We start from the raw sequence: 26,643 nt of genomic DNA, 5'->3' as shown, positions 1-26,643 counted from the left end.
CAGGACAGTCATACTTTCAGTCGGGGGACAAAGCAGGAAAGCTTCTGGCTAGATATATAAAACAGAGAGAGTCTTTTTCTACCATTCCCTCAGTGAAATCTGCTGGTGGTGAAATATTTACCTCGGCCATTAATATTAATGATGTTTTTAAAGAGTTCTGTCTTAATCTTTATAGTTCCACGTCTTCTTATACTGATGAAGATGTTAGAATCTTTGTGGAACCGTTAGAACTCCCTAAATTGACGACTGAGCAAAAAAATTCTCTTGATTCTGAGATAAGCTTGGAGGAGCTTGACGATGTAATTAAGGCCCTGCCTACTGGCAAGGCTCCAGGGCCAGATGGCTTTGCCGCTGAATTTTTTTAGATCTTATGCTACAGAACTGGCTCCACTTTTGTTAGAAGTTTATTCTGAATCATTAAAGAATAACCGATTAATTTAAGTTATGACATCTCTTATACATATAGATCAGGTGGGGTTTATTCGGGGCCGTAGCTCTTCTGATAACATTAGGCGTTTCATCAATATCATGTGGTCAGTAGCGAATGATCAGTCTCTGGTCGCTGCCATCTCACTTGATGCTGAAAAGGCGTTTGATATGGTAGAATGGGATTATCTTTTTAAGATTTTGGAAATGTATGGGTTCGGGAGTACATTTATTGGTTGGATTAAGTTACTTTATAGACACCCTATAGCAGCGGTACAAACAAATTGATTAATTGCAGATTATTTTACTCTGAATAGGGGCACTCGGCAGGGTTGCCCTCTTTTCTCATTATTGTTCTGTCTTGCCCTGGAACCATTAGCAGCTGCGATAAGAAAGGAGGATGATTTTCCAGGGGTGGTGGCGGGTGGTGTGGCACATAAGCTTCTGCTTTACGCAGATGATATTTTATTATTTGTGACCCTACTAGATCTATGCCTTGCCTCCACAGAATTATTAATTCCTTTTCCAAGTTCTCAGGATACAAAGTCAGTTGGTCTAAATCCGAAGCTTTGGCTCTGACAGTGTACTGCCTGATAACGGCTTTTCAGCCATGCGCCTTCCAGTGGCCCAAACAGGGCATTACGTATTTGGGTATTTTATTCCCAGCAAATTTGTCTGATTTAGTTAAGAGTTAATTTTGACCCTTTAATAAAAAGGTTTTCAAGCGATGTGGACAGGTGGGCTTCATTACACTTACCGATGATTTGGAAGGTTAATGTTATTAAAATGAACTGTATTCCAGAATTCAACTACCTGCTACAGTCACTCCCTATAGAGGTCCCCCTCTCTTTTTTCAAGCAATTTGATAGCATAGCGAAGTCCTTCATTTGGAATGGTAAAAGTCCCAGACTACACTACTGGTCAAAAGTTTTGAAACACTTACTCATTTGTTTTTCTTCACTTACTTTTTCACATTTTAGAATAATAGTAAAGTCATTAAAACTATGGAATAACATAAATGGAACTATGGGAATTATGTTATGACTAAACAAAATCCAAAATAAATCAAAACTTTGTTATATTTTAGCATCTTCAAAGTAGTCACCCTTTGCCTAGAATTTTCAGAAATGTACTCTTGACATTTTCTCAACCAACTTCTTGAGGTATCACCCTGGGATGCTTTTTAAACAGTATTGAAGGAGCTCCCATCTATATGCTGGGCACTTATTGGCTGCTTTTCTTTATTATTTGGTCATCAATTTCAAAAACTTTTTTTTTTTAATTAAATTTTAGATTTATAATGAAATAAATGAATATGGTGGCACAATTATATTTTTGTCTACAAAACTATTTCAAACATTTAAGCATACGCCTTCAGATCAAAAGATTTTTAAGATCATGGGAAACATTTCGGTCAAGTGTTTCAAAACATTTGACCGGTAGTGTACATTTCAACAAATTACATTGACAAAGGTGGGCTAGGCCTACCCAAGATTTTGTTTTATTATTATGCGTTCGGTCTCAGGCATTTGGCTCATTGGTCGCTTCCACCTGAAAGAGCCCCTCCCTGGTTTTCTATTGAACAGGAAGTCCTTGCCCCTATTTCGCCATTGCAAAGACTTTCTATCAAACTAACCGGAGAAGTTAAGTCACACCCCGTTATTTCACATTTGCACATGATTTGGACAAGAGTGGCCAGAGTATTTAATTCGGACATTTATTTAAATGTTGCTTCAAGCATATGGCTGAACCCCAAATTATGGATCAACAAGTCCCCTTTCTGTTGGTCAGAGTGGATTGTGAGGGGGATTACTACACTCGGCGACCTTTATGAGAGTGGAGTGTTGAGATCTTTTAAGAATTTGGGTCATCATTTTGGGATTCCAAGATCTCAGTTTTATAGGTATTTACAGCTGCACCACATGCTCTGTACTGTTTTTGGGAGTAGCACACACCCCCCTAAAGCAGCAGATGCTTTGGGAGAGGTGATTACTGCTTTTGGAAAAGGTCATGAGGCATCAATGTATTACTCCCTGTTAATTCAGAGTCTGGTGGACTGAGCTTCAACTTCTCTGAAGAGATTATGGGAGAAAGATTTGGACTTGGTATTCAAGGAAGGAGTGTGGGCTAAGATTCTAAAAAATGTCAAGTCTGTATCTAGAGATGCAAGGTCGCCTTATGCAGTTCAAGATTTTACATAGATTCTATTGGACCCCTTCTAGATTGTATAGGCTTGGTCTTAAAGACACACCTACCTGCTGGCGATGCCAATCGGAGGATGGAGATACAACCCATGTTTTTTGGGGGTGCGTTAAGATCCAAGGGTTTTGGTTGAGGGTTCAAAATTTTGTATGTGACGTCTTGGGCACTCGGGTTTCGTTTTGCCCCAGACTCTGTATTTTGGGAGATGGGGCAGAAATCAAAGTGGAGAATAAACGTGGAGGATTGAGGCCTAACCTGTGTTATAGTCGCCAGAAAGGTGATTTTGAGGGATTGGAAGTCGGTTGGAGCACCCCTGTTCAGGAGCGGTGCTCGGCGATGGGGAGAGTGGCAGGGAGGGGTCTTATAGAAGATTGGGGAATCTAGATTTGTTTGTAGGAAAATGGGGTGGATATTTAGCATCCTTGGAGGGTTCTTAGGTGGAGTAGTGGAGAGAGAGGGGTAATTGTCAGTGTGTGTGATTTTTATATTTTATATGTATTTTTTTTTTCTTTTTTCCCTTTATTAGTTGTTTGTTTTTTGTTTTTGTTTTCCTTCATATGGATTCAGGTTGATCATCATGATGGCGCCATGGATGGCTGCCTCGGTGTGGAGCTCCTCAGTTCTTTTGTTGTTTTTGTTTGTTTGTCCTGTGTTTAGTAATCTTTTTCCAGTCAGTTTTAACAGAGACGAACTGCTGAACATTCGACAGCATGTACCAGACAATCTTTTCCCGGTTTTCGAATATTCAGATGTTTTGCTAGACATTTTAGTTGGAGGCACAGCTCTGCTGTTCAAAAGACGCAGGCGAGGGAGACGAGCCGGTGTGCTGGTCAAACTCCGTCAGCACAGATTTCGAACAGCGCTGCCGAGTATTCACTTAGAGAATCTCCGCTCTCTTCCTAACAAAATGGACGAACTACATCTCCTCACCAGCACAAATAAGGACTTTTCAACCTCTGCTGCCTTGTGCTTCACAGAAACCTGGCTGAGTGAAGCCATTCCGGACAGCGCATTACATATGCCGGGCTTCCAGCTGTTCAGAGCGGATCGCATCACGGAGTTAACGGGGAAAATGAGAGGCGGTGGAACATGCTTTTATATCAATGAAAGTTGGTGTACAGATGTAACAACGTTAAAGAGGATGTGCTGTCCTAATTTGGAAGCACTCTTTATTAACTGTAAGCCTTTCTACTCGCCGAGGGAGTTTTCCTCGTTTATTCTAGTGAGTGTGTATATCACGCCAAACACGTGTTTGAATGCGGCGCTGTAACAGCTGGCTGATCAAATCACAGACACGGAACAACAATACCCGGACTCAGTTATTATTATTCTTGGGGATTTTAACAAAGCAAATCTCACACGTGAACTGCCCAAATACAAACAGCACATCACATGCCCCACTAGAGACAGGAACATACTGGATCATTGTTACACAACAATAAAGGATGCATATCGCTCTGTCCCCAGAGCAGCTTTGGGACTCTCTGATCACTTTCTGGTTCATCTTCTTCCAACCTACAGGCAGAAATTAAAATCAACCAAGCTAGTAGTAAGGACTGTAAAGAGATGGACCAATGAAGCAGAGCAGGAACTACAAGCCTGCTTCGATTGCACGGATTGGAGTGTTTTTGAGGCTGCAGCCACAGACCTGGATGAGCTCACAGATACTGTTACATCATATATCAGTTTCTGTGAGGATATGTGCATTCCTACTAGGACTTATTTAAGGTTCAACAATGACAAACCGTGGTTTACAGCAGAGCTCAGGCAGCTTCGTCATGCCAAAGAGGATGCTTACAGGGGTGGGGATTAAGTCTTGTACAATCAGGCCAGAAACACACTGAACAGGGAAATCAGAGTGGCTAAAAGAAGATACTCTGAGAAGCTGAAAAACAAGTTTTAAGCTAACGACCCTGCATCAGTGTGGAGTGGCAGGAAACAACTCACAAATTACAGGACTCCTACCCCCAACCCTGTAGGGAACCAACAACTGGCTGATGACCTGAATGTGTTCTACTGCAGATTTGAAAGGCCCAATCTCACACCCCACACCCACTCTGACCTTCACTTCACACAAATACCAACACCTCCTGCAACCCCCCTCCTCCCCCCTCCTGCTACTCAACCTGCACTTAAGATCTGTGAAGATGATGTGAGCCGCGTCTTTCGGAAAAGACAAGGAAGGCTTCAGGCCCAGATGGCGTCTCACCAGTGTGTCTTCGATCCTGTGCTAACCAATTGGCCCCCATCTTCACACAGATCTTCAATAGATCACTGGAGCAGTGTGAAGTCCCATGCTGCTTCAAATGCTCAATCATTATTCCTGTCCCAAAAAAAACCAAAAATCACAGGACTTAATGACTACAGACATGTTGCCCTGACGTCTGTGGTCATGAAATCATTTGACAGACTGGTGTTGGCCCACCTGAAGAACATCACTGGACCCTTTCTAGATCCCCTTCAATTTGCTTATCGAGCAAACAGGTCTGTGGATGATGCAGTCAACATGGGATTGCATCATATCCTGCAACATCTGGACAGAACAGGGACATATGCAAGGATCCTTTTTGTGGACTTCAGTTCAGCTTTCAACATCATCATCGGTAGTGGGTGTTAAAAGTTGATTTTGTGTATTTATGTTTTGTTTTTCTATGTTTTAATCAAAATAAAAATGTTAATCATAAAAAGATCCTTTAATTTGTGTGTTCAGGTGTCGGAAGCAAAGGTAAAAGCAGATGAAGCAAAGCTAAATGCCCAGGAAGTGCTGACAAAGACCAACAAGACCAAGAAAAGAGTGGATGGAAGCAATGAGGAGCTTCGGCAACTCATCAAACAGATCAGAGACTTCCTCACTCGTAAGACACAATTACGTTTCTTTGCCACAAGAGACCTATCAGTTGACATGAAATTTGAAACTGTTTCTGCTGTGTCCTGAGTGACATATTATAATTCAAATTATATTAAACAAACGTTTCCAATTCTTCTATAATTTAACGTGTTAATTTTATGCAATTAATTATATAAAAAATTACACAAATTCCATAATAAGGAATGTTTCTACTATCTGAGCAATTCAAGCTTGATGTACCACATTGATGCAGTAAACTCACTGAAAACTAGTGAGATGCAACGCAACCAAAGTGTGATGCTCCAAAAGTGTTCGTCTGATGCATGAGTACATAGATAGACAATTAAAAAGGATGGTAGGTCAATAATTGGGTTATATTCAGAGATATGAAAATATGTAAAACAAACAATATTTTGATTTTTAAAGACACTATTTGTATTGTATAAATGCTTTACTTCTCTGTTGCCACAAAATATGTATATAATGTAATGTATCTAAATTGTCTGAATTATAATATTTATTCTATAATATATTTATAATAATTTTAATTATTATTCTAAATTGCACTATTTGGGGGCCTTTCATAGTAAATATTGATATGTGATTAAGTGTAATTCATTATAAATAATTTGATTAAAATTTAGCGATTGACAGCCCTAATCATAAAACATGTATTTTATGAGCTCTTATTAAAGGGATAGTTCACCCAAAAATGAAAATTTTGTCATAATTTACTCACTCTCATGTCATTACAAACCCATATAACTTTCTTTCTCATGCAGAACAAATTGTTTGTTTTTTGTTGGTTTTGTGCTAAAAACAATGCATGTTCTTGCATGAACACACAAACTACTGTAAAAGAGCTTCTCTTGTGCACTCATGAATGTGCAATGACAATATTTTCACTGGAAAATGACTTCTCTACGAAACCAATCGCATGCCTTCAGAAGACTTGGAATATGACGCATGAGTCGTATATACTGCTTTTATGAAGATTTTTGGGTCCTTTTTAAGCTTTAAAATTAGTCTTTATCAACTGCCATTGCATTAAAAGATCGATCACTATATTCATTAAAACATTTCCTTTTGTGTTCCACATAAAAGAAATAGTCATATGGGTTTGGAACAACATGAGGGTGAGTAATAGAGGACAGAACTTTCATTTTAGGGTTAACTATTTTAATTTAGAGACTACATGGAATATCTGTACTTAAAAAGAATTTGTCATACCATTTAAAATGTAATGAAATGAGTCAAAAAGATGATTAAAAATGCTGGAAAATGTAAAAGAAATTGTGAATGGTTACAAGACCTAAAATATACACTTTCCTTAAACATTCCTTTTAACTATCTTTCCCCCCTCAAATCTAACTCTAACTCTTGTGTGTCTACTTCCTGCAGAAGATGGAGCTGACATGGAGAGCATTGAGGCTGTGGCTAATGAAGTTCTGCAGATGCAGATGCCCACCACACCAGCCCAGCTGCAGAACCTCACAGCGGAGATCAGGGAGCGTGTGGGCAGCTTGTCAGACGTGGAGGACATCCTTAACCAGAGTGCCGATGACATCCTGAGAGCGGAGAGCCTGCTTGAACAAGCCCGCAAGGCCAGGTTCAAGACATCTCCTAGAGAACAATGTAATATAGTAGTGCCATCTAGTGGCCAGTTCATTGAACAACATGTTTCTGGATGTTTGACAGGAAAGAAGCCACAGATGTAAAAGACACAACTGAAATGGTGAAGGAGGCCTTGCAGCAAGCTGAGCGAGCACAGAGTACTGTAACTGAGGCTTTAAAACAGGCCACTGCGGACATCAAGGGAACACAAGACCTGCTGGTCACAGTGAGTCTGCAATGTTTTATATGACAAGTTTTAAGTTCAAAGGGAAAGATGTTTGACTTGATTCGATCGTGAGAGATTTATTGCTTTTGAAGGAATCTTTTCAGTGAACAATACATGGACTGAACAGGATTCAAAGGCTGTGTTTGGTATGGAATACTAGTTTACTACTTACTGAATACTGGAAATAAACAGTATAACTATTTTTATTTTTATTATATATACAGTATATATAATATAATAGAATATAATATATAAATGCTATAAATGTTTTTCAAAAATATATGAAACCAACATGGACACAGATATTACATTTCTGCAAACTTAAGTTGATTCAAGAGTTCTTAGTTTTATTACTTCAGATAACCTTATTTTTCAATGACCCATATACTTCCTACTTTTATTTTAGAAATAGTATGCAAAACAGAATGCATTATGAAATGAAGAAACAATACAGATTCAAACAGTAGTATGCTTCATTGTTGTCACATGACCTTCCCACATTGTATTGTATGTTTAACATACATAAGTAGCATCCAGTTATCTTCTTATAAATAAAGTTATTTGCATTTTTAATCCAAATGTGTGTTAAAAAAACAACAACAATTTTTTAAATTGCAGCTGATATTAGGGATGGGTAATACCACTTATTTTCTTTTCGATCCGATACCAAGTACTACCAATATCACTGATACCAATACAACAAATTTTGTTTTTGTTTCTGAGGATGAAATAGGGAATTTTAGCCATTTGATATTATATTTAAAAGCCAAAATTTTTTAACATTAATCAGGGTTCCAACTTGTCCTGGAAAACCTGGAATTTTGCAATGCAGTTTTCCAGTCATGGAAAAAGTAAATTGCCTAAATGTCCTGGAAAATATTTTATTGTATGAATCCCTGTCACATTCATTCTCTGCTCATCTGCTGTCATCTCTGCTTGATGACAATAGCTTGATAACTAAATAGCTTAAGTACTGGTATTGGGATTGGAATTTTTTTCATTCCAACATTGCTGTTAACCAAAAAGCATTGAGTTATAAACATATGACTTTTAAATTAGAGTTATTTAGACAACGATGATGGTCGAACCGCTGATTATTATTATTATTATTTTTTTATTCATTCACACCCTGGGTCGATAGCGTGGTGATTTGGACTTAAAGAAATAGTTCACCCAAAAATGAAAATTCTCTCATAATTTACTCACCCTCATGACTCATGCCATCCCAGATGTGTATGACTTTGTTTCTTCTGCAGAACACAAATGAAGATTTTTAAAAGAATATCTCAGCTCTGTAGGCCCATACAATGCAAGTGAATGGTGAACAGACCTTTGTAGCTCCAAAAATCACATAAAGGAAACATAAAAGTAATCCATATGACTCAGTGGTGAATCTATATATTCTGAAGCGATATGATAGGTGTGGGTGAGAAACAGAACAATGTTTGAGTCCTTTTTTACTCTAAATCTCCACTTTCAGATGTGAAAGTGAAACTAAACAGGCACCACATGTGACTTACAGAAATAAAAGTGAAAGTGGAGATTGTGCCCCGAAAAGAGTGGGAACCCTTATTTATATCTTTTTTCATTTATCATTTGTTAACGAAAATTACAGAACATTATCAATGTTACTGACTGAGAACTAAGTGACTGCTTGTGTTGTTCAGCATGTCTGTGTGCTACGATGAGCGGAAGAAGAACGAGTTCCTATCATATGCGACTGTGTGCTAATATCGTTATAATTTATAATTATATACTTTAATTTTCATGATAAATAAATAAATCACTAGGAAAAAAACTTTAGCAGCCATATTTTCTATCAGGATCAATCCACTCAACACAGCATCAGTACTGGAAAGTCCAAGTCAAGCAAATTGCATAATAGGATAAAGTGCACAGTGTAAATTTGATACGCTGCTGCAATAGTAAGAGTAGTATGGTAGTATTCTGTTCCATACAGCCCATGTCTCTAGTCGCCACCTACTGGTGTAATCATGTAGCCTACAGACAGGGCGACTCAATGAACAAATCTGAGCAAGTTGTCTTGGTGAGCAGAAACAATAGATCACTGGAATGAATCAAAGACCCCACCATTAGAAAATATAACCTTATGGGTAAAAAGGACAGACATTATGAGTCTATGCAACATGGTTCTTACTTCCTCTTTATTATGTGGCTTTTTTGGACGACAGGTGGAATCAGAAACATCCGACTCGGAGCTCAAACTGAGTAACGCCACTCGCAGGCTCCTGAAGTTGGAAAGTGATGTAGATCTGTTGAAAGAAAAGGCTTTCAACACTTCCACCAGCGTCAACAACACAGAGAAAGAGGCCGACAGCATCAACAAACTAGCCGAGCAGATCAAAAAGGTGCTGGTGTTACCTGGAGCCGTTTACAACTAGTTAGATATGAATTGTATTTGCGTTGTTACAGTTGAAGTCAGACATTTACATACACTAAGGTTAAAGTCATTAAAACTCATTTTTTAATCACTCCACAGATTTAATATTAGCAAACTATAGTTTTGGCAAGTCGTTTAGGACATCTACTTTGTGCATGACTTGAGTAATTTTTCCAACAATTGTTTTTTAATGACTTTAATCACAATTCCAGTGGGTCAGAAGTTTTACTTCTGTTGATTTAAGTTGACTTAAGTCTTAAATTAACTGTGCCTTTAAGCAGCTTGGAAAATTCCAGAAAATGATGTCAAGCCTTTAGGCAATTAGCTTCTTATAGGTGTACTGAATTGGAGGTGTACCTGTGGATGTATTTTAAGGCCTACCTTCAAACTCAGTGCCTCTTTGATTGACATCATGGGAAAATCACCCAAGGCCTCAGAAAAAAAAATGATGGACCTCCACAAGTTTGGTTCATCCTTGGGAGCAATTACCAAATGCCTGAGGTACCATGTTCATCTGTACAAATAATAGTACGCAAGTATAAACACCATGGGACCATGCAGCCATCATACCGGTCAGGAAGGAGATGCATTCTATCTCCTAGAGATGAATGTAGTTTGGTGCGAAAACTGCAAATCAATCCCAGAACAACAGCAAAGGACCTTGTGAAGATATTGGAGGAAACAGGTAGACAAGTATCTATATCCACAGTAAAACAAGTCCTATATTGACATAACCTGAAAGGCTGCTCAGCAAGGAAGAAGCCAATGCTGCAAAACTGCCATAAAAAGGCCAGACTACAGTTTGCAAGTGCACATGGGGACAAAGATCTTACTTTTTGGAGAAATTTCCTCTGGTCCGATGAAACAAAAATTTAACTTTTTGGCCATAATGTTCATCGTTATGTTTGGAGGAAAAAGGGTGAGGCTTGCAAGCTGAAGAACACCATCCCAACCGTGAAGCATGGGGGTGACAGCATAATGTTGTGGGGTTTCTTTGCTGCAGGAAGGACTGGTGCACTTCGCAAAATAGATGGCATCATGAGGAAGGAAAATTATGTGGATATATTGAAGCAACATCTCAAGACATCAGCCAGGAAGTTAAAGCTTGGTCACAAATTGGTCTTCCAAATGGACAATGACCCCAAGCATACCTCCAAAGTTGTGGCAAAATGGCTTAAGGACAACAAAGTCAAGGTATTGGAGTGGCCATCACAAAGCCCTGACCTCAATCTGATAGAAAATGTGTGGGCAGAACTGAAAAACCGTGTGCGAGCAAGGAGGCCTACAAACCAGACTCAGTTACACCAGTTCTGTCTGGAGGAATGGGCCAAAATTCCAGCAACTTATTGTGAGAAGCTTGTGGAAAGCTACCTAAAATGTTTGACCCAAGTTAAACATTTTAAAAGCAATGCTTCCAAATACTAACAAAGTGTATGTAAACTTCTGACCCACTGGGAATGTGATGAAAGAAATAAAAGCTGAAATAAATCATTCTCTCTACTATTATTCTGACATTTCACAGTCTTAAAATATAGTGATCTTAACTGACCTAAGACAGGGAACTTCTACAATTAAATGTCAGGAATTGTGAAAAACTGAGTTTAAATGTATTTGGCTAAGGTGTATATAAACTTATGACTTCAACTGTAACCTCACATAACTCAGTGGTTAACTGTATTTTCAGGATCTGGATTCAGAGCTTAAAAACAAGTACAGTACTGTTGAAGGGCTGATCACACAGAAGGCTGAAGGAGTGGCAGAGGCCAAGAAAAGAGCAGAGAAGCTCCAACAAGAAGCCAAAGTGTTACTGCTACAGGCCAGAGACAAACTTCATCTTCTGAAAGGTATAGGATGAAATGGGATTTTGGAAATGTTGATGCTGTGAAGTAAATTTTTACACCTTGTTGTAAGAGTCTGGTAAAACAAAGACATGTTTATGGCTTTTTAAAAATATATTCCCTGTTGGAACCAGCCTAAGCATGTGATTAAGTACATTTCTGTGTGCTTCCAGATCTTGAGAAGAGCTATGATGAAAATCAGAGGCTGCTGGAGAATAAGGTCAATGAACTGGTGGATTTGGAGAAGGCTGTAAAAGACCTGCTTCAGGAGATCAGCCACAAAGTTACCATCTACAGCACATGCCTGTTTTAACACTAACACCAACAGTCTGTATTAGGACAATGAAAAGTATTACCACTTATTTCAGATTCTTTAAAAGGCTCAGTGAATTTTTATTACAAACTGTTACAACTTCTCACACACATCTATCTTTTGTCACTGTAAAACACTTTTGAGACCACAAGAGAATGTAATTTGGATTTTAAAACAGAACAGAACAAAGACTGAATGTAAGATTCCCAACCTAATTATGAGACTGCAAGTACAATGAGATCATTGTGTCAAGTTAAAATAAATGTAAAATAATGTAAATGTGCCTAAATGTTATACTTTTCTTACTTTTATAGATATCTGGACCAATTGTCGTGAAAATCCAAACAGAATAAATTTATGTTAGCAATACTACAGAATGAAGTTGTGTCATGTTTGTTTTACTTTCTCAACACATTTCGAATAAAAATAAAATCTGAACACATCTCCGTAATAAACATGCACTCAGTAGTTTGTGGATGTTTTCAAATTAAAAGATACAATTCTGTATTTAAATTAATTGCAACTTTTCCTGAACCGACTTTCTCAGACTTCATCACAAACACTTGCATTGTATGGACCAACAGAGTGGAGATATTCTTCTAAAGATCTGTGTTTGTGTTCTGCTGAAGAAAGAATGTCATACACATCTGGGATGGCATGAGGGTGAGTAAATGAGTGAATTTTAATTTTTGTATGAACTGTCACTTTAACAATGCCATTATTGAAATACCCTATTTGCAGGCTTATTTGTACATTCATGATTAAATTATTTAATTTTAAATGTCTGCTTATTCCCCTATAAGTAGCATTTAAAGGGACAGTTCACCCAAAAATGAAAATTCTCTCATCATTTACTCACCCTCATGCCATCAAAGATGCGAATGACTTTCTTTCTTCTGCAGAACACAAATGAAGATTTATAGAAGAATATATCAGCTCAGTTGGTCCTCACAATGCAAGTGAATGGTGATCAGACCTTTGTAACTCCAAAAAACACAAAGCAAACATAAAAGTAATCCATATGACTTGGGTGTTTAAATCCATGCCTTCTGAAGCGATATAATAGGTGTGGGTGAAAAACAGATCAACATGTAAGTCCTTTTTTTACTCTAAATCTCCACTTTCACTTTTACATATGAAAATATTTATTTGTGTTCTGCAGAAGAAAGAAAGTCATACACATCTGGGATAGCATGAGGGTGAGTAAATGATGAGAGAATTTTCATTTTTGGGTTAATTATTTATTTTTTATTTTTTTCAATTTGTTTTAAACTCGGAATGTTCCTTTAAAGGCGTGACTGCAAAAATGGATCATTTCTACCTTACTTACCCATGGGGAAAATACATAAAATGGCCACTAGATGACAGCATATAAAACGATACGAGGCAAACCGCAACAAACTGAAGGCAATTTTACGAACAAATATAAACCTGAGGATTCCTTATTGTCAAGCGCCTTGTTTTAATTGTATTTATTATGGTTTCGTTCGTAAAAGCAAAGTTCAACTGGGAAGACCTGTCAACAAATTAGGCAACTTGCACTGAACCACAAGTCACCACATTAAGGCGCAGGAAATTCAGTTCTATGTGCGGTCCACCGTGTTGCCATTGTTTCAGCAGCGTTTGTTTATATGTCCTGACCACTGGTTTGCACATATAAAATGGTTACAATTGCATTTTAAAGTTAATTTATATGCACTTTTATTCTAAACTCGAGCAAGCTCCACCAGTTGGCCTCAGACACTGACAAAATATGCTGTTCGTTCTCATTGTTTTAACTGCAATAGGCTAATGCAATAACAAGCCTAACTTTGTTGTATTTTATTTAATATTTGTATTTTGATGAAGGCTGGGAATGCTGTACATTTTAACATTACTAGATAAACAAGGCTTATTCAAGGGGGAAGCCATACTTGCAGTATATGCAGGATATTCAGTTCCCATTTACCAGAATGATACGGTATAAAATCTCTAGACATGCATATTTGGACTTCCTTAAATTTCGTTTTTCATCATGCATTTGCCATTTACTTCTGTTTTTCTAAGTGACTCTTAACAGCCATTTTAATACTTCTTTAAGGACATCAGCTCTTTTATTATCAGTTTTGTTGTATTGTTAATGATATATGAAGTCTCTGGATTTTATGGTAAGTTTAACTTTGTTATCACCAATGAAATTTAATTTGAATTAGTAAGCGTTGAAATTTAGACGCAACACAAAGCCAATTCGGATACGTGTCTGCAATATGGAAAAAACTAATATATATATATATATATATATATATATATATATATATATATATATATATATATATATATATATATATATATATATATATATTCTCATTATTATATATATATATATATATATATATATAATTTTTTTTTTTTTTTTTTTTTTAATCCGTGCATGAAAAGGCATCTAAGAGTGTGCATCTTTAATAGTTATATTAAAAGACAAACAAGGGACATAGGTCATTAAATGATCAACTGTATCTAAATTATGAAAAACCTTCATCTGGACATTAATGCGGAACTGAAGGGAGAGGCTGCGCGTTCACAATCCCTCCCTTTCCACTGTTGTGGCGGGAGCGCGCAATGAATTCTGTTCAAACTCAAACGCGAGGAGAAAACAGCTTCTGGACTGTTCAGTATCGCGCGGGCACTAAAATGTATCATATGCCGTCTGATAACAAAAACAGCAGCGTTTTCCAGCGGGATGTAAAAGACTACATCATGTTTTGGGATAATTTGACACCTGAGCACTAAATATTCTGATTAAATTTAATTCAAAGTGTAGTGTTGACTGATATCCGCGAGAGGGTTGGGGATATCGCTTACAGGTAAGGCAATATCAGGTAGTTACAAAAAAAAATTTTCTTTTCTTTTTTTTTTTTTTTTTTTTTCTAGAAGAAGTAATTCACTAGATCGCAGTGTCAAGAGCAAAAAAAAAATTTTTAATTGTGTCCCTTCTTGAAACTTTCAGCCAAAGGTTTCGTTTGTCGTTTAGAAATAGTCCGCCAGTAATTGCGAGAAGTTCGAGATATTTGCAAGCAAATTTTATGAATAAATCGTCTTATAAAGTGACAAGCTTTTTCAGCACTCTGTACAACGAACAAGATCGTTCTGGCGTCATACAAATCTTTGCGCAGCCATCCGGAACCACAGTAGGACACAGGACGTCTTTTTTTTTTGTCAATTACTTGGACAAAAACTTTAAAATAATTATAATAATAAAAACAAGACAAAAATGTGTATAAATTACTATTACATTGCCTTAAAAATACGAGAATGGCTAAAATAGTTGCATTTGGTTTTTGATAACTTTAAAAAATAAGTTTGTCTCAGTGTATTTTTTAAATTCATAAATGTAAGTGTTTTTATAAAATTATAAGCCCCACATTTCTGCCTTTAAACCCTTCAAAAATTGGCCCCATTCACTTCCATTGTAAGTCGATGTATTTCTTTTTCTTTCTTTTGTTTTTCTTTTCTTTTTTTTTTTTTTTTTTGAAGAAAAGGAGGGACTCAAATGATTCTTTGTGGTAATCAATATAATGCCACAAATGCTGTTGATTGATCTTAACTTGTATCCCTGATAGCACACACACATATTTGATGTGTGTGTTTACATCTGGAAGACCTATTTTTAACTCTTGGATGTCAGTAAGACATTCAGCAGATGTCTTTGTGACATTTATGATTAAGAATGTTTGTCTGATCTTTTTAAGATGTTTAGCAGATGTTAATTTGATTATGATGCTTTCCAGATTAAAATATCTAAAAAGACATCTCGGAGATGTACGTGTGCTATCTGGAATTGAACCCAGAATATTTATTTTAATTTGTGTTATTAACTGTTCTGCTATTCGCTTTTGTTCTTTGAGCGAAAGGTATATAGAAAACATTATTTGTGTACTAATCAGTGCCTTCATTAATGTGTGCTTTAGCAGGTGCTGACAATGGCATCCAAATACCTGATGCTTATTGCCTTGGGGACTGCAGTGATTGGCAGTGTGCACTGTTGCCCTGAGCAGTGTATCTGCTCTGATAAACATAACCATCAGTTTGCAGATTGTGCCTACAAAGACCTTCTGGAAGTACCTGTGGGCTTGCCATCGAACAGTACCACCCTGAGTCTGTCAGCAAATAAGATTAAAGTCCTAAAATCAAAAACTTTTATAAATGTGACCCAGGTGACCTCTCTTTGGTTGGCACACAATGAAATTGTCATCGTCGAGAGGGACACGTTGGCTCCAATGATTCAGCTGAGAAATTTGGATATAAGCCACAACAAAATTGTCTATTTTCCATGGGAGGACTTGGCCAATCTCACTGCCCTGCAGTTGTTAAAGATGAACAATAATGAGATGATCAGTATACCCAAGAATGCTTTCTCCAACCTCAAAGAATTGCGTTCGGTCCGTATTAACAATAACAAGTTCACCACTATTGTGCAGGGAACTTTTGATGCTCTGACTGCCATGTCTCACCTTCAAATCTTCCACAACCCCTTCACCTGCTCTTGCAACCTTGAGTGGCTTAGGGATTGGATCGGCAAATCCTCAATCTCCATTCCTGACCAAAACAACATTGTTTGTGAAGCTCCTGCCCACCTCCTAGGCACTAAGGTCACTAGCATGCCCAAACTGGATTGCAAAGCCCCATCTGTGTCCATCACATATCAGCCAAACATTGAAAACACAGAACTCTATGAGGGATATATGGTCATCCTGAACTGCGAAACAAAAGGAACCCCAAAACCTGAGGTCACATGGGAGATATTTGCAAGAAACCAACTAATTACGTTCCCTTTGCCCGCCATAGTCGAAAGAAGTGAGATTCCCATTAATGGGCCGCCAACGAACACCAGGTTCCTTGTGTTTCAAAATGGCACCTTGATCATCCCTCGCATGACCAAAAAGGAAGATGGAAACTACACTTGCTCGGCTTTCAATGATGTGGGCAAAGCAAATCACTCTGTGAAACTTGTTGTCGCAGGTACCAAAAAGCATGCCATCAATTCAATGCTGGAAACAAAAGCAGCCAGCCATTTACCTGGAGACAAGCTTGGTTCAGAGAGCTCCAAAAACAATGTGATCAACATGTGGCCCAAATCTGAGGAAAAAACAAAGAGTGTTCCAACTGGAACATCCCTCATTACAGTGGTTAAAAAACAAGCGGAAAAAGGGACTGATACGCTGCCATTCATTGGCAAATGCGGAATAAATGATGGTACCCAGTACATCTCCAATCATGCTTTTAACCTTAGCTTGGACGAACTTAAACAGTACACGTTTGATTTTGGGGTTATTGCACTGGAGGTTTCAGAGACTGAAGCCAAAGTTCAGCTGAACCCTTTCCAGTTGGCCAACGCCAAATCAAACGTTCACCTCAGTCAACAACAAGACCTGCAAACCGTGAATAAGGAGCCTTTCAGTCTGTTCCATACATCCACCAAAAAATCCCCCCTGGACATGTTGTACCTTTGCGTCAGTACTGGTAATGGACATTCAGTGGTGCAGTGGTCCAAGATAGAGGAGGGCGTCAATGCCTATCGCTTCCAGGGCCTCAAGTCAGGCACTAATTACACCCTATGCCTCACCTATGGAGGCCAGGATTGTCAAGTCCAAGTGGTCTTCACAACTCGGAAGAAAATCCCATCTTTGCTAATCATAGTGGTCGTTAGCATTTTCTTGCTAGCTTTGGCAACTGTGCCCCTGCTGGGTGCCACCTGCTGTCACCTGCTCCACAAGTATCAAGGCAAGACCTACAAGTTGATTATGAAAACGCAGAACCCAGATCAGATGGAAAAGCAAATAGCAGCGGATTTCGATCCCAGGGCGTCTTTTGTTGGGTCGGACAAAAACTTTAACCCAAGTGAGCTGGGGGAGGGAGAAGGCGAGGTTGAGGGCGAGGAGGAAGACGGAGAAGGTGAGGATGTCGAGGGCAGCGTGGTAACCGAGTCCATTCCTGAGTCACAATCCAAAATGCAGGAGGATTTCGAGGTGGGATCCGAGTACAGCGATAGGTTACCGCTTGGGGCGGAAGCAGTAAACATATCCACGGAGATCAATGGTAATTACAAAGAGCCCCGTTGAGATGTTTAGTTACAGCGAGTGTAAAATATTTACTCTAAAACACATTACAAACCAGGTGATTACTGATCATCTCACGTTATACGTGCGCTGACAAAGGTGCGTTTTTTGCTCATTTTTTACCTCCATAAGTTAGCTGCAAGTGTATACGATGAGTGTTATTTACAAAAAAGCATTTATTGAGATTGGTCAAATAGAGCAGACTTGTATTAGACAAATATATCTTTAAAAACCTCATAAACCAAATGTACAGTTCATTTTCTGTAAGTTTTATCACTCGTATCCTAAGCATTCATAGGCTCAAAGTAGCATTTGAAATAATACAGGGCTTTCGTAAGTGGCCGTTCACCCGGAACGCGTTTTTGCATTCGTCCGTGACATTTTTCAATTGTTTTTCTATGAAAACATGGGTTAGCCTAAGACTTTTCCACATTATATATTTTTTTTTTTTACCTTTGATGGTTGCGTTGTGTCTTGCTGTTTTGCTTTTTCAGCATCTTGTGCAGGAGCACTGCTTCATTAAAAAAAATGTCAACTGTTAAAGACGCTTCACAAGGCACACCTATAACTCTAGTGCGTATCAGCGCAATAGACCTTATTCACAGTAGCGCCATCTTTGATTTTTAACGGGAATGAAAACGAGGCTGTGAGGATAGACGTACAGTTTCATAAATGGGCGCACAGCATAAAGCTGTAAAAAGCTCATAGATCCCATCTGTTGTTTTTTTTTTTTTATATATTTTTTTTTATTTTTTTATCCACAACTCATGTTGTCTGGAGTTCGTTGTTTACTGTGTGTTGTTGAAAATATGTTTTTTTGTGTGAATGTTTTGTCCTCGAAATGATCCAAATACACTTTAAACTGCAGTACAGCCTATTGAAGAGACTGTACGTCTATCCCTCACAACCTCATTGTTATTCCCGCTGTGAATGAGGTCTATACGTGTTTGGAAGGGGCAGTTCATACCAAACACGTTTTTGCGTACATCCGCACTATTTCGCCACTGTTTTCTTAAGTAAACATGCGCTGGACGGACGTCTTTGACCGTTGCGTCTTATTTATTTTGATGCGTCTCGTGCAGGAGCGCCGCTTTCTTAGACACTGTGACACGTTCAAAATAACTTCCTGTTAAAACGCGCTTCGAGAAACCCGTTCTTTCCTTTTTGCGCAAACTGTGGTCGGTGTGAACAGGTCCTGATACTATATAGCCTAGTGGTCAATGAGCGCCCGTTTCAACGGGATTCAATGCGTTGCGTTAATCTCTAAGGGAAATATCACTCCGTTACTCTTCTCACAGCATACGTGTGTCTGGAAAACAAACCAGGTCACCTTTAAAAAAAAGTTCAAGTGTTCATGTGGGGAATCCTAAAAAAAAGTTGTGATTTTTAATCTCTTTGCGAACGGGTGCTTAAAAAAATCTCTCGTCTTTAAGAATCGACTGAACTCGTCTTTCTCTTTGAGATACTTGTTCGTGGCATGTCACACAAAAGTATTTTTAAGTGTGTTTTATTAGGGAATATATTGTAGATATTTCATGTCCATTTGTGATGTAAGACAACTACCTAATCTGAAAAAAAAAAAAAAAAAAAAAAAAGGTTCTTTTTTTATATATATATATAAATGGTCAGTTTCTACCATCAGTCAAAACGACATTGAGTGCCCTGTAAATTGACGCATTGTGACTTGTTTTGTGTCCAACTGTCCAATGATGTTGTAAAAATACTTAAACCTTTGAAAGATTTTGATATGATTTTATGTACGTGACCTTAATAAAATATTAAACGAACGAATGTATTGGGTTTTGTTCATGAAAAGAAATTAAACTGATTTAAAAACGTGGAAGACAAAGTTTCCAGCATTAAAAACACAATTTAACAACTGTGGAATACTATATAAATTATAGCTAATAAAAAAAATAAATAAAAAAAAATCCAATTCCTGGACATTGGGCGTTGGCAAGGAAATTGCCAGAGAGATCAGGTAAATTATTATTATTATTAGAAGTCATAACTGCAAAGGTAACAAAACACCCGACTAATGCATGATTGAGTTATTTGTGTTTCTGAAACGAAATAGGCTAACTATTTTAGGTTTATTAAATACATCTGCTGTATATTCATGAATCTAAACTAGCAAATGTTTTATATCATGCAGTTTTTATTAATTAAAAGTGCTTTTTACATTTTCGTTGGATATTGGGAGTAATAAACAAATTCAACTGGTTGAGAAAACTGTTGGGCAGAACAAAAGAAATGAAATTAAAGTGATTGCGGAGCAATCGTGCACTTTTCCAACAGGACTAGTAGCCTACAATTTATTTTGTATATACAGGATAAAACAAAAAAAAAAACATATGTAAAAAAAATTAACGATTACATTTGAATATTTTTCTTACTATGAAGCATTGCACGGAAAATATGCTCTTATATTTCGTGACAGATGTTAAATGAAACAGCAAGGAAATAGTTATCTATTAGATCATTTCTGTTCCTAGAATCTTGCGTTAATACAACATTGATTTTTGATTGACGTTAACTTCTCGCGACGCAGAAGAGGGCACGCGCTGCTTTTGACTCATCACAGAGAACAGCCTTTTGTTAGATTTGAGTTAATTTTTATTTCATTTAAATCACAAATATGGCATAGGTAGCAGAACAAGACATTTGAGAGGAAAACATCAACAAAATGAATGTCAAATGTAACAGTGAGACAGATTGTGTTTATATTCTTTGTCAGAGAAAATTATGACAGAACTACAGTAGATTATATTCATGAGAACAGACACAGATCAACCATAATGGACATTATTGGTTTCATCTGTTAGTTTTCAATAATAAGAACATTCTCACCACTGGCGAAGAATAATTCTGGAAATGAATAATTCTTACATTTGCAAAAGAGCACAACCTGTACATTCATAAATAGTCCACATACTAACCTCGCATCAAGTGGTTTGATGGGAGTTCAGTGCCAAACTAAATTTCCTGATGTGCTAAGTTTAACCTGGACTGAAAGACATGGTCACTCACACATACAGTAAAAGACACAATACATCCACCCATCCATCCAAACATCAAATACCGATACATGCAAAGGATCTGTTCACTACAACTGCATGAAGTTCTTCCTGAGGCACTGAGATGTAAATGCACTTTGCTAAAACACGTGTGTTTCTCTGCTACACCGAAGCAAATAATACTATCATCGATATCTGGCCAGCAGCCTTTATGTATTCAAGAGGCTGGAGGGGGCAGGGAGGGGCGATCCTCTCCATGATTTTCAGTCCTCAGTTGGTGGCAGTGGTTTCTGCCTCTTTGTTAGGCTCCTTGATGCTTCCGTCCTTTTTGCTGCCTTTCATGGAAGTCCGGTTGAGGGCTCCGTTGATGAAGCTTTCAGAACTCTGCCGCTGGAAGTGCTTCCTAGAGCCCACCAAGGACGGGTTGTTGACCAGCGTGAAAAGGAGCTGCCAGTGCACTCGTGCTCGCTTGGCGTTGGACACCTTGTTCTGTTTCTTCTCTTGCTGGACCAGTTGGATTCCTAAAAATGGTTAATATAATAAAATCAACATACTGTAAGATCTGCATAGCCAAGTTTACAAAATGTTTCTAAATTTATCTATGAATCAAGAGAAATGATAATTGAGAATGCAAATAATTAAAAAAAACATTTAAAGTTCAACTTTGGGTTTTACAGTGCATCCGGAAAGTATTCACAGCGCTTCACTTTTTCCACATTTTGTTATGTTACAGCCTTATTCTAAAATGGATTAAATTCGTTATTTTCCTCAAAATTCTACAAACAATACCCCATAATGACAACGTGAAAGAAGTTTGTTTTAAATCTATCTTTTGAGCACAGTTGGAACATGCACACTTTGCCATTACCATTTGGAGATTGTAAGACCTCTGGGCCAGATACATATGAAACAGTCAATTATAGTCTTCTATCTGTGTAATCCACCAATTTGTCACTAATCTCTTCAGCACAAAGGAGCTTTAACATTGAATTATTACTGTATGCAAACTGGAATCCTTCAGTCTTTGAATGCAAAAAAATAAAAAATATAAAAAAATCATTGAAAAGTTCAACAAATGACAAAAGTTCAAAAATAGTTTTTTCTAAACATTGTGGCTATTTAATGTTTAATATACACCATCTGCCACCTGTATCTTCCTGATGATAACTCCACCAAATACTGGCAGATCTGTACTCTAACAGCTTTGACTTGAAAAGATGGTTCTTGTTTTACCTCCTCTCGGCTATATTAAAGAGAAATGAACTATGTGATCTGGACTGTTCAGTCATACCAAGCAGCATGGGCTGTAAATTTACAAAGGATGTTTTCCCTATGGATCAAGGTGTGTACTCAACGACAAGTCTCATCGAGCAGCACCAGGGTGGAGGTGAGTTATTGCACATTGGGGCCCAATTTATCTGACAAATTAATAATTGCGGGTACACTCGCCTGCTGCGTGCAAGGCAACATGATGAATCAATTATTCTAAAAACTAGGCCAACCGACTGTCCATATAGACTTGAATAACCCAAGAGAAATCAACGATAAATGTAAATCAGTTCAGAGATTTGACACCGATGTGCTAACATCGGTTTCTGGTTACAAAGCATCAAAAAGAGAAGAAATTAATGTATTCCTTGAAAGTATGTGTGTGTGTGTGTGTAATTATATTATATATATATATATATGTACACATACATACATACATACATACACACACACACAGTACTGTGCAAAAGTTTTAGGCACTACACCTGGACACAGTTTTCTTGGTTGTTGGCAGATAGGATGTTCCAAGCTTCTTGTAGAATTCACCACAGTTCTTCTATCCATTTAGGCTGTCTCAGTTGCTTGATATTGTGTAGGTCCCCCTCATGCCACCAAATCAGCACCAACCCGCATCTCAAAATAGCATTCTTAGAATATATTCCTCTCATCACAATTGTATGGAGCGGTTATCTTAGTTACTGTAGATTTAGTCATTTCAAACCAGTATGGTCATTCTCTCTTGACCTCTCTCATCAACAAGGCGTTTCCGTCCGCAGAACTGCCGCTCACTGGATGTTTTTTGTTTTTGGCACCATTCGGCGTAAATTCTAGAGACTATTGTGCATGAAAATCCCAGGAGATCAGCAGTTACAGAAATACTCAAACCAGCCCGTCTGGCAACAACAATCATGCCACGGTCCAAATCACTGAGATTAAATTTTTTCCTCATTCTGATGGTTGATGTGAACATTAACTGAAGCTCCTGACCCGTATCTGCATGATTTTATGCACTGCAGCCACACGACTGGCTGATTAGATAATCGCATGGATGATTGTTGGTGCCAGAAGGGCTGGTTTGAGTATTTCTGTAACTGCTGATCACAACAGTCTCTAGAACTTATGATGCTAAAAACAAAAAACAAAAAAAAACATCCAGTGAGCGGCAGTTCTGCAGATGGAAATGCCTTGATGAGAGAGGACATCAGAGAATGGCCAGACTGGTTTGAACTGACAAAGTCTATGGTAACTCAGATAACCGCTCTGTACAATTGTGGTGAGAAGAATAGTATCTCAGAATGCTATTCTGAGATGCGGGTTGGTGCTGTTTTGGCTGCACGAGGGGGACCTTCACAATATTAGGCAGGTGGTTTTAATGTTGTGGCTGATTGGTGTGTGTGTGTGTGTATATATATATATATATATATATATATATATATATATATATATATACACACATACACACACACACACACACACACACACACCAATCAGCCACAACATTAAAACCACCTGCCTAATATTGTGAAGGTCTCAATAACTTGTTTATAGAACTATTGTTAAAAAGCAACATACATATGTAATGGTATACCTTTTGACATAACAAACCTATACAGGCAGTACGCATATACTGTATATTCATATATATTATACCATATATTCATCTGAAAGCTAACAAACCTTGGTGTATTTCCAGCCTCTATTTTCAACAGGTCATTCCAGATTCATAAAAAGGAAACGGACCTTGAATGTAGTTTCTGCACCTTAGCTAAAAAAGTTCACTGAACAAACTGAATTAGAGCACAGCTTAAAAATAAAAAATAGCCACAACCTCAATAAAATGATCGAAGCTGCTCTGAATTAGTTCTAAAGACTAAAAGTTTAAAAACCCTAAAATAGGTTGCTCTTAAGTGAAGTAAATTGAATAATTTTGTGGTCATGAATCAAACTGGTCTTTGAACTGATAAAAGAAGACATCCATGGACCTTCTTCAGCATCTCGCATCCTCTGTGCAGAGACACTGTCCTGGCCTTTGGTTTGCAGTAGCAGTCCGCAGAAGGCCTTCATCACAGGATGAGACTGGCTGACTTCAATCTTGAGATAATGAGCATAGCAGTGGTAACCTGCAGAGAGCACCATGAGATGTGTGAGCTGAACAGGGAAGAGGCAATCTACATCCAAATAACAATCACATTCAATGATCACAGGCTGTCTGATTCTACAGTGGTGCCTGTAACGTATGTTAGCAATCTAGTTTCCAGTAGTGTGGTGCTTTTATCAGAAAAATATCAGATATCACTGCAAAAATAATGTTGAGAGTGACCTCTGATATTTACATTTATACAACACAGAACAGCTCTAAAATCTCATTTATTAAATGTAATTTATTGAACATTGGTGCAATTTAATGTATCGTATCACTGTTGCCAAAGTTGTATACACTGTAACACACAAGCCATGTGTTACAGTTCTTTTACAACGATTAAGGGGGTTCCATTTCATAAAATGCCTATAAAGATACCATCATGTCTGGGTCAAAGGGGGTGCCGGGGGGGGTATTGCCCCCCTAGATTTGCCTGAGCCCCCCCCAAAAAAACTTCTGATGCCCCTGCCCTGACTGACAGCAAAACATTCAAGTGGAAAAATGGTCACCGTTGCCCCCCATAAACATACCCCACCAAAGATCGCATCCTAGTCCCAGCCCTGTTATTTGTGGTAAAATCATAATGCAAATAATCTTGTGGCTTATTACTTCAACATTCAACAAACATTTCACTATAAATGAGTGGGACTCATTCTTAGTGGGGAATCGAAACCTAGCCTATACTGAGTATTAGTTCTTCAGTCATACCTGGGTCAAATGCCTCAACATTGCGGTTTAGGAGACTGATATCCAAGCGTCCTAAATGGACTATGTTGAAAAGTGCAGTGATGACCATCCTCCAAATGCCCAGTAGCACCCCAACCATGACATTTACCAGGAAAAGCATATAGGTGAGAAGGAACAGACTCCCTCTGTGGACAAAAACCAGATGCACATTCATTCGCAGAAAACCTCGTAAAAGGTATTAAAAGATAAAGTATCTAATGACTTAACATTTGACTATACGGTTTCATATTCTAGAATGTAAAGAAACAGTAACTGGAAGAATATTTAAATGTAGTTTTATTGGCTGTTGTACACCCATTCATGGCATACCAGGTGCCATTAAAGCTATATGGTGCAGAATGTTTGAAGGATCATATAGTGAATTGTATTTTCCTTGTTCTTTTGAAATAGGAGTTTTAACTTTCAGAAATCAAAACTTCCTCCCTAGTCCAAAAAGATCATTTAGTGAAACTAAGCTGCACAAATTGTGTTGCAAAATCATTGTCAAATGCTATAAGCCATTGCGAAATCATATGTGATGTCACATGGATGAACTGTCCACATTTACACATATACAATGCCTGTTTGGTGTTCACCAACTTGGAGGAAAGAAAAAGCATGGAGGCAGGGAGGGAGGGAAGTGCTTATGAAAGTTTGAGTTTAGTCAAAAGCTGTGTCCCAAATGACACACTGTACACTATGCAATCAGCTTGGGGTGATGGAAAAGCATTCAACTCACATTTGTAAGGTGCTGTATCAACTGAAGCATTGCCAGCTACTACATTCTTCATTATTTAAAACTGTTTTGTCAGACCAGCAATGCAGCCAGGTAACTCCGGCCCTTCCACTATGTATGGCAAGCCGGGTGCGCCGAGTGCATGAAGTGTCCAACATTCCACACTCCGTTTTGACAGTTGAAAAAGTGCATCATCCAAAGTACACTTCTTTTTGCTGCATTTTCAGTGTAAACGTACTACTCGCACTACTAACACTACAAAATGGATTAGAATAGTGCAGAAGTATGTCTTTCTAGCAAGTCAGTCAACTGTCGGCCATCTTTGGAACGCTCTCGGGAGGCTATTTCCAGTCATGCCAGAGAAGCTCCTATCTACATGAATGGGGAAAGACCAAAATCTCAAAAACTGTTGGTCAAGATTACGATCAAAGAACATATTTCAAATCAGCAATAAAATCTGACAATACTGAAATCATAAATTGTGATTCTTTACCTCATTTTACACTAAAAATCGTAATTTTCCCGGCTTGTATAGTTAATGTGCATGCACATTCTAGAGTTGATTGACAGGTGATGTCTGTATCTAAAAGGTGATTGGCTCTTTACCTGAAAGGCGGGACTTCCTTTCTATATCCGTTGACCGTTGGGCGCTTAGAGCTCCTTTGTTGAGGGTTCCAATTTCTCCCATTCATTTGAATAGAAGTGGCCCGTCTCTGTTAAATAATCTCTGGTTTAGTTTGTTTTTTCAGTCTCAAGAAGGCGGGTCGGTTTTTACCGGTGTTCATCGCCATA

The 26,643-nt window shown here is 38.0% G+C and overlaps 3 protein-coding genes across 6 annotated transcripts in view; 2 read left to right on the top strand and 1 right to left on the bottom strand.

Moving 5' to 3' along the window:
• Positions 1 to 12,237, top strand: part of LOC127437485 (laminin subunit beta-1-like) — a 64,567-nt gene extending 52,330 nt beyond the window's left edge. The window contains exons 28-33 of the mRNA XM_051692426.1: positions 5,339 to 5,483; positions 6,878 to 7,085; positions 7,175 to 7,316; positions 9,509 to 9,685; positions 11,402 to 11,561; positions 11,729 to 12,237. Coding sequence (XP_051548386.1) covers positions 5,339 to 5,483; positions 6,878 to 7,085; positions 7,175 to 7,316; positions 9,509 to 9,685; positions 11,402 to 11,561; positions 11,729 to 11,868 — 972 coding nt within the window. The 3' untranslated portion in view covers positions 11,869 to 12,237. The remainder of the gene's footprint in view (positions 1 to 5,338; positions 5,484 to 6,877; positions 7,086 to 7,174; positions 7,317 to 9,508; positions 9,686 to 11,401; positions 11,562 to 11,728) is intronic.
• Positions 12,238 to 13,874: 1,637 nt separating this feature from the next.
• LOC127437487 (immunoglobulin superfamily containing leucine-rich repeat protein 2-like) lies at positions 13,875 to 19,754 on the top strand. 4 transcript variants are annotated; one of them, XM_051692427.1, is made up of 2 exons: positions 13,875 to 14,015; positions 15,816 to 19,754. In XM_051692427.1, exons 1-2 carry the CDS (start codon positions 13,995 to 13,997, stop codon positions 17,964 to 17,966), a joined length of 2,172 nt encoding a protein of 723 aa, XP_051548387.1. In that variant the 5' UTR covers positions 13,875 to 13,994; the 3' UTR covers positions 17,967 to 19,754. The 4 variants fall into 4 exon arrangements, with proteins under 4 accessions (XP_051548387.1, XP_051548388.1, XP_051548390.1 ...); XM_051692428.1 differs by having other exon boundaries at positions 13,891 to 14,015; positions 15,819 to 19,754; XM_051692430.1 differs by lacking the exon at positions 13,875 to 14,015 and adding an exon at positions 14,495 to 14,711 and having other exon boundaries at positions 15,819 to 19,754.
• Positions 19,755 to 19,889: 135 nt separating this feature from the next.
• The window catches only part of LOC127437488 (receptor for retinol uptake stra6-like), a 30,360-nt gene continuing 23,606 nt past the window's right edge, over positions 19,890 to 26,643 (bottom strand). The window contains exons 15-17 of the mRNA XM_051692432.1: positions 25,098 to 25,261; positions 24,232 to 24,369; positions 19,890 to 21,501 (exon numbers count right to left, since the gene is read on the bottom strand). Of these exons, the coding sequence (XP_051548392.1) occupies positions 21,251 to 21,501; positions 24,232 to 24,369; positions 25,098 to 25,261 (553 nt within the window). The 3' untranslated portion in view covers positions 19,890 to 21,250. The remainder of the gene's footprint in view (positions 21,502 to 24,231; positions 24,370 to 25,097; positions 25,262 to 26,643) is intronic.

Source organism: Myxocyprinus asiaticus, chromosome 48 (assembly GCF_019703515.2).
Source record: "Myxocyprinus asiaticus isolate MX2 ecotype Aquarium Trade chromosome 48, UBuf_Myxa_2, whole genome shotgun sequence".
In the NCBI taxonomy this organism is placed as follows: Eukaryota; Metazoa; Chordata; class Actinopteri; order Cypriniformes; family Catostomidae; genus Myxocyprinus; species Myxocyprinus asiaticus.
The sequence above is the reverse complement of the archived record's forward strand: the minus strand, read 5'-3'. Positions and strand labels throughout refer to the sequence as shown.

What these genes read in the sequence shown, in the direction of transcription:
- LOC127437487 (XM_051692427.1), top strand. Translation starts at nt 13,995, where the DNA reads ATGAAGTCTCTGGATTTTATG. An exon ending in TGAAGTCTCTGGATTTTATG is followed by an intron (nt 14,016 to 15,815) that starts GTAAGTTTAACT and finishes TGTGTGCTTTAG; the next exon opens with CAGGTGCTGACAATGGCATC.